General features: G+C 33.8%; 2 protein-coding genes across 5 annotated transcripts in view; both read right to left on the bottom strand.

Moving 5' to 3' along the window:
• The window catches only part of LOC106708348 (fasciclin-3), a 157,704-nt gene that overhangs the window by 61,032 nt on the left and 78,568 nt on the right, over positions 1-18,104 (bottom strand). The gene's annotated exons all lie outside the window — the stretch shown is intronic.
• On the bottom strand, positions 2,482-5,839 carry LOC106708429. 2 transcript variants are annotated; one of them, XM_045682551.1, is made up of 3 exons: positions 5,751-5,839; positions 3,166-5,388; positions 2,482-2,778 (listed from the first exon to the last, which is right to left on the bottom strand). In XM_045682551.1, the coding sequence occupies exons 1-3, from the start codon at positions 5,761-5,763 to the stop codon at positions 2,513-2,515; spliced, it is 2,502 nt and encodes an 833-aa protein (XP_045538507.1). In that variant the 5' UTR covers positions 5,764-5,839; the 3' UTR covers positions 2,482-2,512. The 2 variants fall into 2 exon arrangements, with proteins under 2 accessions (XP_045538507.1, XP_014355422.2); XM_014499936.2 differs by having other exon boundaries at positions 2,483-5,388.

Genomic DNA, 18,104 nt, shown 5'->3' with positions numbered 1-18,104 from the left:
TTGAAAAGTATATTTATAATTGTAAAGGTTTTTTGTCAAGTATTTTAAAAATGAAAGTTGCGGAAATATAGTAAAAAACTTCGACGTTCAGTTCTGGAAAGCGGGAAAATAACGATGTTAAAACGTGGACCGAAGTTATCACGCACTCAGCGCTACTACACTAATACGGAGAAAAAACGTCAGCCATTTTCGACAAATTTTTGGTACGAAATTTAATGCGATTTTATTTTGTTTTTTAGTGCAAAACATGATGCAATTGATGTAATCCCCAAATGTAAGAGATGCTCATTTCATCATATATCGTTCGTTTTTATAAATTATACATAAATAAATCGTCAACGTGGAATACGTTACTGTCTTTGTAGACTATTATTGAGAAACTGTCAATGTTTTGCCAGCAGCCAGCAGGACGACAGAAATCTAGTCAGATATTACGATACAAGATACACTGTATTTCGATGCCCTAATGTTTTTGACAGGCGAAGTAACTTGATACAGCCATATATAAATAGGATATATAATTTCAGTTCATTTTGCTTCACAAATATTCACATTTTAAATGAAATATTCCTGTATTAAAGAGGGTGAGGGTGAAGAAAAAGGATGTTTTGGCAATGTGCAAATGATTTTTGCCCAAGCTAATGAGTTGGCCATTTCGCCGGCCATCTTTTTACGTTGACAGCTGTCACCAGTTCCCGCCTTTTTGCGGCCGCTTTGAGCGATAGTGATGTTTCGATTCGTCGTTACAAATCGATTCTTAAAAAAACCAGTTCTGATAATAAATTTACATATACACATTTGGAAACTAGTTTATTTAATAGACTAGAACATCGTAATTTGCAGAATTGATTGTATGTAATTTATGCAAGATACTACGACATTTAGAGATATGAATTTTCTTTTAATTTTATAATTTGTCGCTAAATTAGTAATAATAATAAGACTACGAACCCATAAACATTTGTTTAAGGGGTACTTAAATGTTTGCTTTTTGTAAATCTCGCAAAATTTAATTTAGACTAAGGTCTCATAGTGATTATTAAGCGGCAATAACTAGTAGTTTTAATACTAAAGGACTGTTTTGTTCAACGTATCACATGCTATAGAAGATTGTTGGGTAAACAATTAAAATTTCGCAACGTCAATAGCAAGTTCCGTTATTACACAGAGGCTGTAACAGTTTATGACACAAGCACGTGTCGCAAAATAAATAGTTCCAAGTTTTAAACAACAGACCAGTATTACGATATTCGTTTAGCTCACGTTCCTGTAATGTTCCTCTAAATTTTGACAAACGAAACACTTCATCAACCATGTAACATATAGGTTCCGACATGTGAGAAGAAAATGATTAAAATTTTAACCTACGTCAGACTGACGTAGATAGAAACCTTAAAGAATCTACATAATATATATTGCTACTTAATTAAATTGACTATTAAGAATCGTGAACTCTACAATTGGTTTATTTTGCTTTAAAAACAGAGACAATTCACATAAAAATGTTCTGAGTATCACAATATAGTCAAGAGTTATTAACGAAGTCATTTATAAAACTTTTTCTAGAACATTCCAGTGACGTACATCGGCTTAATTTATGACTGTTCATAAGGTCAGGCTTAAAGGAGCGGTTGAAACTGTCGTTTGTACCCCCAATCAACAACGTTGAACTAGTTTATCCCAACTCTTTAGACAACAGAAAAAAGCGAAATAAAAAAACTTATAATATAAGTAAATCTACTCGGAAATACCGTAAAATAACGTATTCTATAATAAAATATTACTTCATAAACAAACTACTTATGTTTTAAAACTAAAAAAAAAAATTACGCAGAGATGACAACATGTTTTGAACGAGTCGTTCGTAAACATCAAATCATCTGAATAATTATTTCTGAAAAAACGGAGCAAGTAATATGTTTTTATACGGGTTATTGAATTATTGTTTATATTGAAGAAACCCGTTGTTTTTTCAGAACAAAAGAAAAGACATTTTTTCACCAACCATACTTTATTTTACTTTTTTCGCAATTGACAAAAATGACAGTTGACAGTTCCTCTTTTTATTTAAAGAACGTTCAGAAACGTCGTCATTCCTTTACATCCTCCAACGCCAAAGAAAGATTACTAACAATGACTAAATTACGAATCAAAACGCTAATCGCCTACAGAGGGCGTTATACAAAAACTATTAGACAATTCCTTCTATTCGACAATAGATGACGTGACATGCTTAATTACACGTTTTACAAATTTAAACAATTTTGAAAAATTAACTTAAAATTAGATTAACAATTGTGACGATTAGTCTGATAGTAAAATATACTTAGTTCAACTTATCCTAACTGTTACATTACTGGTATAAATATAGTAATTTTAACAGAACTAAGACATACATTTAAATTTTATGAAATTATCTTGTCTTTTCTATAGACTATAAAGATACAAAAAATAGAAACTTATTTCTAACAAAATTAACTTGACACGTAAAAATATTATTAGCAAAATGAAATTAAACGTAAATATCATATTTACTCGGCCTCTTGATCGTTCTACCGCTACGGCTTTTAGTATCTACTGGGGCTACAGATATCTCAGGACACAAATGACTGATTTCAGGAGAATTCTCCTCTGAAGGTGAAGAAATAGGACTTTGACTTAAAGAAACATTGTCACCTGTGAAATTGGAGACTTCCAGCTTGTACAGTCTCTGTATCGGACGGATTTTTGTGCCGATGGCAGTCCTTACCCTGGCTGTGCGGTCTACTCCATCTCTACCTGTGAACAGATCTATAACAATACCTAAAGGCCATTTTATTCGTTTCTCTTCGGTTTCTATCAGTACTATATCTCCTATGTTTACACTATCTTTTATTTCTTTGCCTTTCTGAACTAATAGAGTTATATATTCATTCTTGAATCTACTTTTAAATTGTTCTTTGAGTTCTTGTAAATACTTAAGTCGTCTATTTAAACTTTCTTTGTCTATTTGATCAAAATCTGACATTTCAGTATTACATGATGGTTGTATAAAGTGTGCTGGGGTGAGTGGCTCTAAATTACTATTTTTATCGTCATTGATGTATGTGAGTGGTCGTCCATTCATTATTGCTTCACACTCACATAATAAAGTAACAAGCTCCTCATATGATACTGTCGATTTACCTAATATGCGTCGTAGAAGATCCTTCATAATTCTTATAAGGCGCTCCCAATAGCCACCCCACCAGGCAGCAGATGGTGCATTCATCTTCCACGATATGCGTCGCACAGTGGAGTGACGCTGCACCTCCTCCCAATCTAGAGACAAAATTAAGTTTTTTGTGCCACAAAAATTTGTTCCTTGATCTGACATCATTAAATCTGGGCGGCCTCTTCGTGCTACGAATCGTCGTAAAGTCATGATGAAGGCCTCCGTGGAGAGTGACCTTGTTAACTCTAGATGAACAGCGCGATATACTGCGCATGTGTATATCACAATCCAACACTTTTCGCCGTTACGCAGAAACAGAGGACCCGCTAAGTCTACGCCTGTGGTCTGGAAGGCAGCAGAACAGCTGGTGCGCTCTGGGGGCAGTGGTGCTGTTGGTGCTCGGCTGGCTTTCGCTCTGTATCGTTTGCAAATGACACATGTGGCTATTATTGTTTTTACCAATCTACGTATACCGATGATCCAGAACCTCGCTCTTAAGTCTGTAATCAGTTCATTTGATCCCACATGCTGGAGCTGTTCATGGCGCTGTCTCACCATGGCTGTCACAATTGGGTTGTTTGCCCACAACAAATAGGGTGCTTTAGTTGTTTCTGGAAAATCTGATATGGTAAGTTTAGTTTTTATTCTTATTAATCCTTCTTTATCTAAATATTGTGTTAAATGCTCACTTTTTTCCTTATTTATTTCACTGTTTGTATTTTGAATTAATTTAACTAATGTTTTCTCTGCATTATTATACTCACTATATGTTATTTCTCCTTTTCTCTTATTTTGTGAATGCTGTGTATTATATATGAACCTTAACATCCATGCAACCATTCTTATCATCTTTGAATATTTAGAGAAATATTGTATTTTCTTTATAAAACTCTCATTACAACATACTTGTATATTACTCACAATCTTTTTAGTTTCCAGGTGTACCTGCAGCTCATCAACTGTGAAGTTGGACTTCGGCCATTGCTGCGGCTCCAGACGCAGCCAAGCCGGTCCTTCCCACCATCTGGTCTCGAGTAGGGTCTTCGCGTTGCAGCCTCTGGATGCCAGGTCCGCCCAGTTGTGTTCACCTGGAATATGTCTCCAATTGTTGGTATTAGTATGTTGTCTAATTTCTTTTATTCTGTTACCTACAAATGTGTTCAAGGGTAATTCTCGATTGATCCAACACAGAGTAACAGCTGAATCTGTCCAGCAGTATTCAGAACAATGTTGTAAATTGAGGTTTTCTCTAACCTGTGTGAGCAGCCTTGCGCCTATCAATGCAGCTAGTAATTCTAACCTGGGAATGCTTATCTTCTTGGGAGGTGTGACACGGGACTTGGCTGAAATTAGTTGTGTAGTCACCTTTTTATTCTTTTCAGCACGAAGTAACACACCTGCAGCATACCCATCCTTGCTTGCATCACAAAATAAATGTAAGCTAATTTCACACTCTTTCATTGTGTCCTCGGTCAATCTCCTTGGAATTTTACAGTTCTTTAAGTAATGAAATGTTTTATACCACTCATGGAATTTTTTCATTAGATCGGCATCGAGAGGAGATTCCCATGACATATTGTTTTTCCATGTTTCTTGTAAAATAAGTTTAGGTGTCAACATAACTGGTGAAGTATATCCAATTGGGTCAAAAACCTTTTGTGTCAGTGACAATAAATCTCTTTTTGTAAGCTGTTTTATATCCTCCGAGTCCGGTAAATTGTCTATGTTGCTGCAGTACAGCTGATCAGACTTAGTATCCCAGCTGAGACCTAATATTGGTACTATGTCTTTACCTGTTTCATTAATTTCCAGTGGAGCTGTCACCCACATGCGTAAGTTGAATTTCGCCTCATTCATTATATGCTTAGACTCCGCTATGAATTTTCTTGCTTCTTCTTCTGTATCTAAACTTGTTATACAATTATCTACATACCATGATTTTTTCAGAAGCTGTGCCGACTGTTGATATGCTCCTGTTATACTGTTCAGGTAATGTATGAGTGTGGCAGACAGTAAAAATGGGCTGCATGTTAATCCAAATACCACTCTGCAATGTCTATAAACAATAACATTGTTACAATCTTCATTTTCCCACCATAAAAATTTCAAGTAGTTTCTGTCAGCTGGGGAAATGCTGATTTGTAAAAATGCCTTTTGTATATCAGCTGTGATACCAATTGCCCCTGTTCTGAAACCTATTAACAAATTAGGGATTAAATCAACTAAATTTGTTCCTTTTTCTAAACAAGCATTAAGACACAGTCCATATTTATCTTTAGCTGAAGCGTCAAACACTGGTCTCAATGAACTGGTTAAGCTAGACTCTTTAATAACGGCTCTATGTGGTAAATAATGGCCAGTATCATGGTCCACTTGTGTAGATGGCACCTTTTCTATTATACCAGTTTCATGCCATTCTTTGAAAATTTGATGATACTCTTTGAATTTACCACCTGATACTAGCCTTTTTGTTGTCGAGACAAGCCTCTGTTTTGCCCTTTCATAATTAGACAATAAATCCTCTTGGCCTACTTTAAAAGGAAGTTGAACCTCATACCTGTTTTCTTCATTAATATTCACACTCTCATTGAATGATGCTAGCACCTCCTCTGCAACAGCCGCCTTTGTTTTTGTCTCCACAGGATCCTGTATTCCCAATGTCTCCAAACTCCAGTAATCTGTCAACTCAGAGCAGAACATAGAAATGGTTATATTATTAAATATACCTACTTGTTTTCCTTGTAATGTCCATCCTAGTTTTGTTTTAATTGCCACAAGTCCATCTTTTAGATTAATTATTGTACCAGTCATTAGAAGTCCTGAGAAATCTGCCCCTATCAAAAGACCTATGTCAGTACTATCGCCTTTGTCAGTTAGACATATCTTATGTGTTTTTAGCATGTTATAGATAGTAATGTCTTTTGTATTAAAGCTGGGAACATTAGTACACACACAAGATTTCCCGAGGGCCTCCATGTCAATCTTGAAAGTTCCATCCAAGCTTTGCACTGTTATATCATATAATTTATGAACTTGTGATGCGGTCTGCAGTCCTCCGAAGAGATTATGGGTGAGTACTTCTTCTTTTATTGAAGGTATTTGAAGCTCTTCTATGATGTCCTGCTGTAAGTATGTTTTCTGTGAACCGCTGTCAAATAGTGCTCTTGTTTTTATTTTCTTCCCTTTATATTCTATCTCTACCATGAGTGTCTGTAGAAGAGTTGTTGTGGCTTGAGTTGAAGATGTTGCCGCTGTAGTGGTTTTCTTTTGCGGAGATGGCTGGTATGTTTTTTCTGGATCCTGCTTAGTTGTCTGTGAAGCTGTGCATATAACTGTTGAATGTCTCTTGTTGCAGATCAGGCATCTGACTGAGGCTCTGCAGTTTTTCCAGAAGTGGCCTTTTTTCAGACAGATGGTGCATGCTTTCTTCTTTAATATTATGTCCTTGCGTTGATCTGCCGACAACTTTTGTAATTTGTAACATTCAATACTGTTATGGTTCTCCTTTTCACAAAATAGACAGGCATTCTTCCTTTCCTTCTCTTCTACCATTGTAGTGAGGCAGCTCGCAGTTGGAATTTCTTTTGTTATTTTATTATTTTCTGAAAATGTATTCGCCATTTTTACTCTTTGCTCATTTTCCACTTCTTTTTGTAAAAATGTTAATAAATTATTTAATTCTTCCTCAATGTTATAACTACTCTTGGCTCTCTGCCATGTTTTTAAAATCTCTTGAGGAAGTGATGATTCTACCAATGGAAGCAAAAATGCAGCATGTTTTTTAGTTACCCCCAAAGTTTCCAAGGCTCTTAAATGTGCACTTAATTTGTCATATAGTACAGATAATTCCACTCCGTCACCAGTTGCTTTTTGTAAAACTAAGGCTAACAATTCTCTAACATATAATTGTATTTGTAGATCTTCCCGTCCATATCTTGACTGTAAATGTTCTATGCATTTATTGTAATTTTCTTTCGAAATAGGGTAGCTCATTACTACCGATTTGGCCTCGGAATCTACCGTAACAGATTGTATTAAGTACACGAATTTATCTTCTTCGTAAATCTCACTTTCGTGTATTTTTTTAAATTGGCTCCAAAACGGTAACCAATCTTTTAAATCCCCATTGAATTTCGGAATATCAATTTTGGGTAAATTTATTTGTTTCAGATTAGAGGTTTTCGTGTCCGATGACGATTGGTGAAAATCGTCTTTAATTTTCAGCCATTTTATCGTGTATTTCTCAGCTTCCTCTATATCCTTTTCCATCATGGATTGCTCGAAATTGTGTCTTTCCAATATCAAAGATTGGAATGCCATATTAGCGCTTTCGAGTTTTTCGTGGATATTTTTCAGGTTGTAATATATTATCTTTTTATCCACGTCTTCTCCATAATATTTGTTTACGTTCTTTGTGAATTGCGTCCGCCATGCGGCTCTTGTCCTGAATTGTTTTTCTTCATCCATATTATTTCTTGTTCTAATCACTGTTCACGGTCGCCATATATTGAATTATTGTTTATATTGAAGAAACCCGTTGTTTTTTCAGAACAAAAGAAAAGACATTTTTTCACCAACCATACTTTATTTTACTTTTTTCGCAATTGACAAAAATGACAGTTGACAGTTCCTCTTTTTATTTAAAGAACGTTCAGAAACGTCGTCATTCCTTTACACGGGTATTTTGCCAATGAAAACGTCAACATCAACAAGAGTTTCCCATCTGGTACAGATAAATAAAACAGATGAGTGTCGGCGTCGGAAACAAACAATTTGTTTTCTTACCTCTCGACAAAGACAAGAGTAATATGCGATGCAAGCAACGAATATACATCAACATTTCACATTGTTGAAATTTCACTATTCATTATATTTATTGCACTTTGAGAAATTTACGTTGTATTGCATTTCAGAATAGAAAAGTCGGAGTACATTTGACATACGAATTACTTAAGAACGGCTGAATCGATTTGACTGAAAATTGGTGGGCAGGTAGCTTAGAACCAGGAAACGGACATAGGATAATTTTTACGCCGTTTTCTATTCTTTATTCCGCGCGGACGGAGTCGCGGGTAAAAGCTAGTTTAAGATATAAACTGAATTTTAATTCGAATTTAATACTACTGAACTAAATATAGTTGTTACTTAAAAAAAACAACGGAGACCTAATTTTTGTCCTCTTTCCCTTGCCACCCTTTTCTTAAAAGGAAGGAAAGGATGGGAAGGGAATGGGAGGAAGAGATGCATTGAAAGGTTAAATATTCTCTTTTTGTGCGTCTCATCCTTCGTCGATTGAGGGTAGGCAACGCATCCGCAAGTATGAATTTCTATGGACAGCGGCTTCGCCATTTCGGCGAATTCATATGGCCGCTTGCCACCTTGTAATATGAAAAAAAACCTACCGCCTACCCCTGAAGAGGGACGTAAGTTTCTTCAATTCAAATGATTAATAATTAGGCATTTAAACAAGTTCCCCATTACAACATAATTTACTCGGTTAGTACTTAAATGTTGATGTATTATTAAAAAAAACTAGGCTAGAAAATTTCAGTTTCCAAAAAACTGATACCAGCTCGCGAACTAATTCGGCTTGATGTTGGAATTCAATACGATTCGTTACCTCTTTTGTGTTTCCGATACGCGTTCACTTTGACACCCTTTGAATTGACAACATTTTGTGTTCGTAATAAACGCTTCAGTGCTATTCATTGAATGATATTGGGTTTTTATTTTCGGTATTAAATTAGTCTATTCATTTTTGTGGTGAAAACTATGTGGATTTTAGTTAACATTACACTTTTTTCCTTCATGCATTTATGAAAGAAAAATTTCATGTTAAGTTAAATCACTAAAAAACTTTCCAAAGCTTTCTGTATGGTCACTTGCAGTCGTATGGACTATTTGCTCTGCCTCACTGATCTGCCCTCATGTGAAACTAGAATAACACAGAACGTCCCTCGGCGCAGTGCTGACAACTGAGTGGCGAAGCGTGTCGCAGGCACACCGGAAGCGGCAACCGTTATCGTAATTACTCTACCGCTTCATTTCCGGCCGAGTTTTCGAAGAAAGCCGTTCGGGCGTTTTAGTTCGAATTTTGTTCATTTCGGAATTAAAAATTTTTTTCGCTAAAAATTTTGTTAGATAGTATTCGATTAAAATAAAAAAAATAATAAACTTTACGCATGAAATTATTATCACATTTTTTAAGTCGAACCTCCATTATTTGGTTCACAATTGTCTTAAAAAAGCATAGTGGAAAGAAGCCGTATTATAAAATAAAAATTTATTTTATCTGTCACCAGTGATATAAAGCTTGCCACAGCTAATCCAAATCTTCAAAGGCGGTACGAATTGAATAATCCAAAATCGTTAAGCCGGCTGCCGATTCCGCGGAAATTTGCTCAGCAGTTTCGTCTTGATTGACTTAAAATGCTCATATACTAAGGCCAACGAATAAGTTAACTTGCTTTTTTTAACAACGGATACAATGAAGCAATTTGATAAACCAATGGATTGAAACAAGTTGCCGTCGTTGTTCCTAAACCAAGTAACTGGAAAAGCAAAAAATGTTGACAGTAAAAAAGTAGGTAACAAGTAGCTTTACGGCATTTGGATTGGCATGTCGGGAATAAGAGCACAGTGATCTGAAGTATCAACTTGGCGTGCCAACTCAAGCGCCGGGAAAATTTAATAATACAACCTAATACAAACCATCGTTCAACTCATTGGTTCAATTTAAGGTCTTATAATTTGAAGGTACTCAAGCAGATAGATTAGTAATTTATTTAAAAGCTAATAAAACATTTAGGAAGGCAATAAAACGTGATCACTTTACACAAAAATTTAAATAGGGTATAGTAAATATCGTTCAATTCATCAAGTTTATGGTCCGTAATGACGGAGCACTGGAACCTTCTGTCCCTCGGGCCGTTTCCGGTTAACGCGATATAATCTCACCATAGCCTAATGGATGTATAATTGTTATGTCACCTGTTCGTATTTGACATTGGGGGGTCTCTGTGGGAACATTATTTATAGACAAAGTCCTTGCCTATCTGGAAATTAGATTAATTTTGATAGTACGTCTATAATTCGTATATATCTATTAAAAATCATTTTATTATATTTGGGGGATGTGTACGTTTTGTTAAAACGATCTACAACAACCTTCTTTTCTCGGACCGTTTTTTTTTAATGTTTTTTAAACAATATTAAATAAACGTCATATATAATTTCAAGAGTAATTCATTCCTTTATATTTTCTTATTCCAGTACGTTAACATATTCTTTTTGTCGTCTGTAGTAATATAGTAAATGCAATATAGATAACCACAGAGCGGGTCGTCTGCGCTCACAAGTGCGGTCATGGGGGCTGCTGTGTTTGCAATAAACTTCAATTCACAAGATTTCTAGAAAATTGTTTGTGGTAAGTCTAAGCGATTAGTTAAAAGATATTGCAGGTATACTATGACAGTTATATAATTTTACGATTTAAAGACTAGAATAGATATTAAAAATAAATTGACCGTTGATGTTTTTTATATATTAAACATACAACCATGTATATCTTAAAAGTATAGTATGGTAAAAGACATAAATACCATAGTTTATTCCACAACTTTTACCGTAAAAATCCGGTACAGTAAAAAAAAATATTGGTGTCAACCAAAGAGAAATCTGTGCCCATAAATGACAAATTTGTCGAGCAATCATAATAATTTCGATTACCTAAACGAAATCCGATTTCTTAGTATCAATTAAATACATAAAATCGCAAATATGGGAACACGGTATGAACTCGGCTTATAAGAGAAAGTGTAGTGCATTTTAAAATGAGAAATATTTAACAATATAGAGTCATTGTTTGAAAGGAAATCAAGCAATTATATTAGTTGCTATTTTTTATCACTTAAAAAAATCCTTTAAAATTATTAATTTAAAATGTGTTCACAGTAGCATACGGTATCAATCTAACATTAGAATAAAAACGGTACTCCAAATAAAACGTAAATACCTTATTATTATGAACCAAAGTCCGTGCTCCAATTTCAAAATGGCCGCCATATTATTACACCTGTAACGGACTGGACACAAAAGGTGCGTCAGGCGTGCGTGAGGTCAGTCAGCGTGTACACAACAGATAGCCGAAAAAAAGGGGATTGAAATGTTAAAATCTAACATAACAATATCGTACACCAGATGGCGGATCAAAGTTTGCTATTTTTAATAATTTTTCACGATAAATTAAAATATTGCATTTTAATAACTTTTTGTTGACTAAATAATAAAGTCCCTTAAGTGTATAAACTAGTCTCTTATCGTTATCTAAACGTTTGTTCGTTTGTAATAAAAAAAATAGACAAAAACTATTATGAGTTCCTAGAAAATTAAATGGAATAAAACATAAATTACTTTTGCCGGGCGCGTCATTACGCCGCCTTATCAAGGCTCATTAAGAAGTAATTTCAGCTGACCACGTAGCGCTGGCGAGGTAATTTGTGATACCACAACTAATATGAATATAAATCCAGCAAAAATGACATGAATATTTTTTAGATGAATTCAAAATCTGACGATGAAAATGTTAATTCTGTCGTATGTTACTCAATATAACTTAATTGTTAGTTAAAGAGTCAAACAGCAACAGTCGTCTGGTGTAGATATAATAAACCCCACGCAGTTATTGACTAACCTGAGTAGCTAAAAAAGTTAATTACATGTATCGGCCCTAAGGCGCCCCACTACTGGGTCTTCCCAATCGATCGCCGCAAAGGCCAGTTTCAGCAAAAAGATGCACGAATAAAACAAAAAAAAAATGAATATTCATAAAAATAAACGACAATTGTTGTGTATTCATTCAAATATAATCCATAAATATAGTTGAAATCGATGTGAAAAGGGTTACACGCGATCCGGGTATTAAGTGGATAATTCTAATTCAGAACAAATTACACGGAATTAACATCGTTACAATTTAACAACTGAGATCACAAATTACAAGCGATATTTTTGAAAAGATATAGAGTTAAATAAACACATATAACATATATACGTCATTTTTTTATTCGTGAAGTAATTTCTAACAAATTGTAAATAAAATTCGTTCTTATGCTAACTCCTGGTTTAAAAATATAACTACATTTCATAGTAGAATATCGTAAAATATGAGATTCATTTAATATAACCAATTCCAAGCGATGTGACCGGAGATTGCTGTTCCAATACTGTACTCGTGGGAGTGTGATAGATGAACATAGGATTATTTTATTTTTAAATTAAATATTGCAATATGGGAAATGTACAATGCGAGCCAAGTGTTACGGATAAGGGTTGAGTTACACTGAAAGCGATATTGATAATTAAATGGTATTTGAAAAATTCAAAAAGGCCGGGAAAAATCGTTAATGTTATAAAAAAATCAAATAATAATATAATGTAGTCTTAAGTATTCTAATTCCTTTGAATTAAATTTCTTTTTTTTATTTTCAAAGCCGTAGTCGACTAGGATCAAGGATCAAAGCTACGATTAGATAACTAGTTAAGTAGCTTAGGTTATAAACATCATCGTCATCGCGTAGTTCGCCCGTATTTTAATCAAATATTTCAAAATAGTGCAATAATCGGTATTTAAAGTAACTAATAGGTACAAAAACAACGCTAGTCAGGGCAGCCTTTAATACAGTGTAATTCTCAAACTAGTTACGCCAGTTTGCTCTCTCAACACCATCCTGTACACTAACTTTCTCGTGCGAATCTATAGCAAATTTCTTCGTATTCTGTGTCACAGGAAACGTGACGTAAAAAATTGTAGTTTAATGATTGCGAATTTTAATGGTTTATTAATATGTGAAAAAAAAACGTGACTCCTGTTTTCTGTATTATGTGAATCAGTAATAGATAAAAATATGCGTCAATATACTGAAGTTGTAATAATGATTCGAAGTACAAAATAATTATTCGAACACAGGTTAAAGTAATTTGTAATAATTTAAATGGGGAATCGAACTATAACACCTCAGTACAATGTAACTTCAAACATTAAAGACATGTATGAAATTTTTGTATTTTAAGTCCACAAGACGATTCATGATCTAACTGTACTGGTTTATCCAGTATTTTTCCACAAAAACCCATATTTATATGGCTCGATTTATTCAATACCATTTAATATTTATTAAGTCGACTGAATTAGGATTAAACAATACATCATTGTTATAAAACATTAATTACCCGCCAGCAGTGCGACCCTACATACGGGATATCGAAAAACATTGCATCAGACAGATTTACAGCGGCCGATGTCGGTACACGGCTAACTTATGACCGTAGACCACTTTGTACTGACATTTTTGTTCCTGCAACTCATTGCTGTTGTTTTACAATATCGGAATTAAATTCTAAAAAATATACAGACGAATAAAAACCTCTTAAATTTGTCTAAAAAGGTTCAAAGGCTAAACATAAGAGAACTTCATCTGAGTTTTCACAGCCGAAAGTTGAACAAAAACATAAAGTGTTAATTAACAAACAGTTGTTTAGTTTAGTTTAACATACATACATATTTACGCGCTAAAACAATATTCTTTTAAATCAGTCGGGTAAAAAAAAACAAAGATAACAATATTTTTGTATGTTTCCGCAGTGGAAATGCTAAGTAAGATGAGTATTATTGACACGACTAGAGACAAACCGAGTCTAGACGACAGCTCAGCACAGACTGTAATGAACCATTCTAAAGTGATAACATAGAACTTTAATTAGCTGTGAAATTATTAGTCTGCATTGTGATGATGACGTCATCTCAGTTCAAAGAACTTGTATAAATATTATAGTAATATGGCTGTCTATAGATGCTCTGTGGTTTATAAATTGGATTATAATGAAAGATCTTGTTGCCAGACCATAAAATATTGAAAAAAAATTATGAGTTTGAGTCGGCAACTGACAACACTTGCATACGACGGTATCATATCCTACATAGAATATGTTTCAATCTACTAAATATTGTGTGATATAGAAATAATTAGTAAGTGTATTGGAAAATAGATTAATAGATAGAAACAGTTTTAAATTATGTTACCTATGTTACCAAAATTAGGTTACCTAAAACACAGTTTGTTTCGAAGAATTTGCACACATTTTAGTTCTGTTAAGCCGGCAAAAACACTCTGAAAAGTATTAGCAGTTTTATATATATAAAAAAACATATTATATTTTTCAATTATAACTGAATGTAATAAACGTTCAATATAAATTCAATGAAAACAAAAAGCGGCCGTTCGTTCAGCCACTCGAAAGTGAGTTTTCGCAAAATCAACACTCCCAGCTCCGACTGTTTGCGAAAACAGGCGCGAAAATAAAGTAGGTACACTTTATATCCACTTTTATAAAACAATAATTTACCAAATCTATTGAATAACAATAAATATAAATTAAAATATTTGGTGCCATAGAAATACAATTCGAAATGTATTTATTTATATTTTTCTATAGACTCCGTCTGCGTGGAATTAAAAAATAAAGCATAATAAGTAGCCTATGTGTTGTTCTAGACTATGATATACATCTGTGCTAAATTTCATCAAGATCCGTTAAGTTTTTCCGGAAATACTTTCAAACAAACATCCATCCATCTAAACTTTCGCATTTATAATATTAGGAAGATTGTGCATAATGTTAAATTATTGCAGTAGTTTTACCTGTATTATAAATGCGAATGTTTAGATGAATGAATGGATGGATGTTTTTAAAGGTATCTCCCGAACAGCTCAACGGACCTCAATGAAATTTGGCAATAATCGATCGCTGCTCAGACATATGTGACATAGACAAAAAGGATATTTTCCCCTCCTATGCGTCCACTACTCTGTCATATTAACTTCCTCTTCCCATCCTTTCCTTATAAAAAAAGGGTAGGCAATGGGACTAAAATTAGGCCTCCGGCACGCACTTTACTTCCACTTCCTGTCTGCTTTCTGTGTGGTCGTGGTAATTCTCCGGACAAGGCGCCCCATTAATGTAACATATGTAATTGTTGCTGGCGTCTCTACCATTGTTAAAATCTAAATATTGTCATAAAAATGTAGTGAGTACGTATTAAATTATCTCAACTTACCTCATGTACATTATGAAAACTTCATAACATAAAATCTGAATTTTAAAACTAAACATGTTAGTTTATAAACATCTTAGTTTCCGAGAAACACAAAATTGAACTTAAAATGAGACGTCGTAAAATATGAAAGGCGCTATAGCACTTGCATGTCAAAAGAATGGTTGCTTGCACCTGTCGCGACATATGGAAGGTGAAAATAAGCTTCAGTGTTTCAATTTCAACTTTATTCTTTACTTACAAGGTTCACTTTAAACTGACAATAAAATAAAGATGTTTATAATATTGCAATTCGATATTTCGCAGACGGAATATTGTCAGTTACTTCCCAAATTAAATGCAGCACAAATACGATAGCATTAAAATGACTAAAGCTGTCAAGTAATTGTATAGATGTAGTCAAAGTGCATTCCTAACTTAGAGTATGCTTCGAGCCCCTCGGTGGGGATGTATAGTGACTACGACAAGTCAAGGTTATGGCACTCTTGAATTAAAATATAAATATAAAAATAAATACAGACGAATTGATAACCTCCTTCTTTTTGAAGTCGGCTAAAAGGAAAAAGCGATGCTTCAGAAGAGCTCGCGAAGTTTTCTAGCTTGTCAATGTTTGTACAGTGTAAAAATGAAAAAAATATAACTATTAGACATTTTACTGCTTCCACTATATCTGACAGTTAAGTTGACTTATACAGATTAAAAAAAAATGTTAAATCGCTTCATGGACAATAAATTACATTAATAATCTAACATCTTGGCCAGTAATCTTTAAAATATTTACATGAGAATTGTAAATATGTTGCCTCAAATAACTAGAAAAATTTAATAAAGGCAGTCACAAAAAAGAATAAAATACATTCAGTGGAAAAAGTCACCAACCTTATACAGAGCGTGCTAATAAGCCGAGTATTTCTCTCACTGTCACATTTTTGATGTCACATAAATATTACGGGCACAGACAATATCATGTTCCCCGCAACATAGAATATTCATGAGGGAACTCTTGGATACATTTTTCAGTGCCTACCCTTGTGCATAATTACTTTTTTCAGGATGCACAGCATTAGGCACTGTATAATGAAACATGAAATTGGCCACTGACATTTTATAATAGATTTTCATGGTTACGTAACTAAATTAGGGAGTCCATTCAAACGCGATTACGCTGAATTCTCCGTCGAAACCTTTTAATAATGATATGTTCTCGGTATTTGTTTTTTTTTTCTATATTCAGGGTGGTCTCTTTAAAGGAGTTGTGGTAATTATAAGAGACGGAAATGAATATTAGAGTTTAACATCATCCTATATCCACTTTTACATAAAGTGGATAGTGGAATTGGTGATAAATATTTTCTTCTTATTTTCTAGAGGTTTAATTTTTTTTTAAACCTCATTTGAATGTGTGTAAGAATATCACATGTAGAATCTATATATATAAAAGAAAGTCGTGTTAGTTACACTATTTATAACTCAAGAACGGCTGAATCGATTTGACTGAAAATTGGTGGGCAAGTAGCTTAGAACCAGGAAAAGGACATAGGATAATTTTTACCCCGTTTTCTATTTTTTATTGCGCGTGGACGGAGTCGCGGGTAAAAGCTAGTAATTAAATATTTGTGATTGGAATAGCAATTATCAGTGAAACTATTATTTTTTTAACACAGATTATTGCTGAATGAATACTATCTTCGTTTCTCTTTTCATAATTGTCATAATCTGTCACTTTCCTGACTATAAATTTAAAAATAATTTCACACAGGAAAACTACGATGTATTTAGAATTTATACATGAAATTTTTCTCTTAAAAATAGCGAAAGAGCGTGAGTTTTTTAAAGCAGAATATAGAGCAAACAATGTTATATAAAAGGACAAGCGGTTCTTCATACTGTACGCCATGTTTAAAGAGCCCTAACCTCGTAACGGGGAGGTTGGGGTAAGTTGGTCATTAAAAATGTACTCCCCGCATTATTACACCTACCGACGACATTTTTCTCTTTGATTCACTACACCATACCTGTAACAGAAAAAGCTTTGTTGAAATATCTTTCTTTATACACTGGAATGGACGTTCAATTTAATTAACAATTGTTTACAAAGAGATTCGAGGTTTGTTTTGTTTTAATAGAAGAGAAACTTCTTTCCTGTAGCTTTTTATTTTTTAGAACTTCTTTTTAAAGTTGTGAAGCACAACATTTGTAGTAACTGATATTTTATGTTTGAAGATGAATTTTAGTGTTACTAATAGTATTTTATTGATATGATCAGGTTCTTTGTGAATTAACAAAATAAATATAGTAGATGTGAAAAATCTATTGTTTTTTATTATACTATGTTAAAGGAACAAAAAATCTCAGCATATGTTTAAGAAAATCTGTGTCAAGTCTCTTAGTTAGCTACGACGAGTTTTTACCTATAAAAATATTTACATGTGGTTTATGGGAAAAAATAGAAGAATTTCTGACGATGTATTTAAATTATTTTGGGCGCCAAGAACAAGTTTCTGTGCAATATTTTACATATGCATGTCGCAATATTTTATGGAAAAAATGTCAGTATTAATAAGATAAGGTAAAGCAAACCCTTTTACTGGATATTCGCTAGCTTCATTTCGTATGGCAGAGAGGGTCTTATTTTTAGAAGTCGATTACCACAGGCAAATACCGATAACGAACTAGCAGCACGCCGCATGCATGTGAACATGATCATAGATAAAAGCCGAGGAAATGAAAAAAGAAACTCTCGCATCTAACTAGAAGATAATGCCGCTTATTATGCAGCCCACGCCCGACATATTAAAA

The sequence above is a fragment of the Papilio machaon genome, chromosome 19 (genome assembly GCF_912999745.1).
Source record: "Papilio machaon chromosome 19, ilPapMach1.1, whole genome shotgun sequence".
Classification (NCBI taxonomy): Eukaryota; Metazoa; Arthropoda; class Insecta; order Lepidoptera; family Papilionidae; genus Papilio; species Papilio machaon.
Note: the sequence above shows the minus strand (reverse complement) of the source record. Positions and strands in the feature narration are given on the sequence as shown.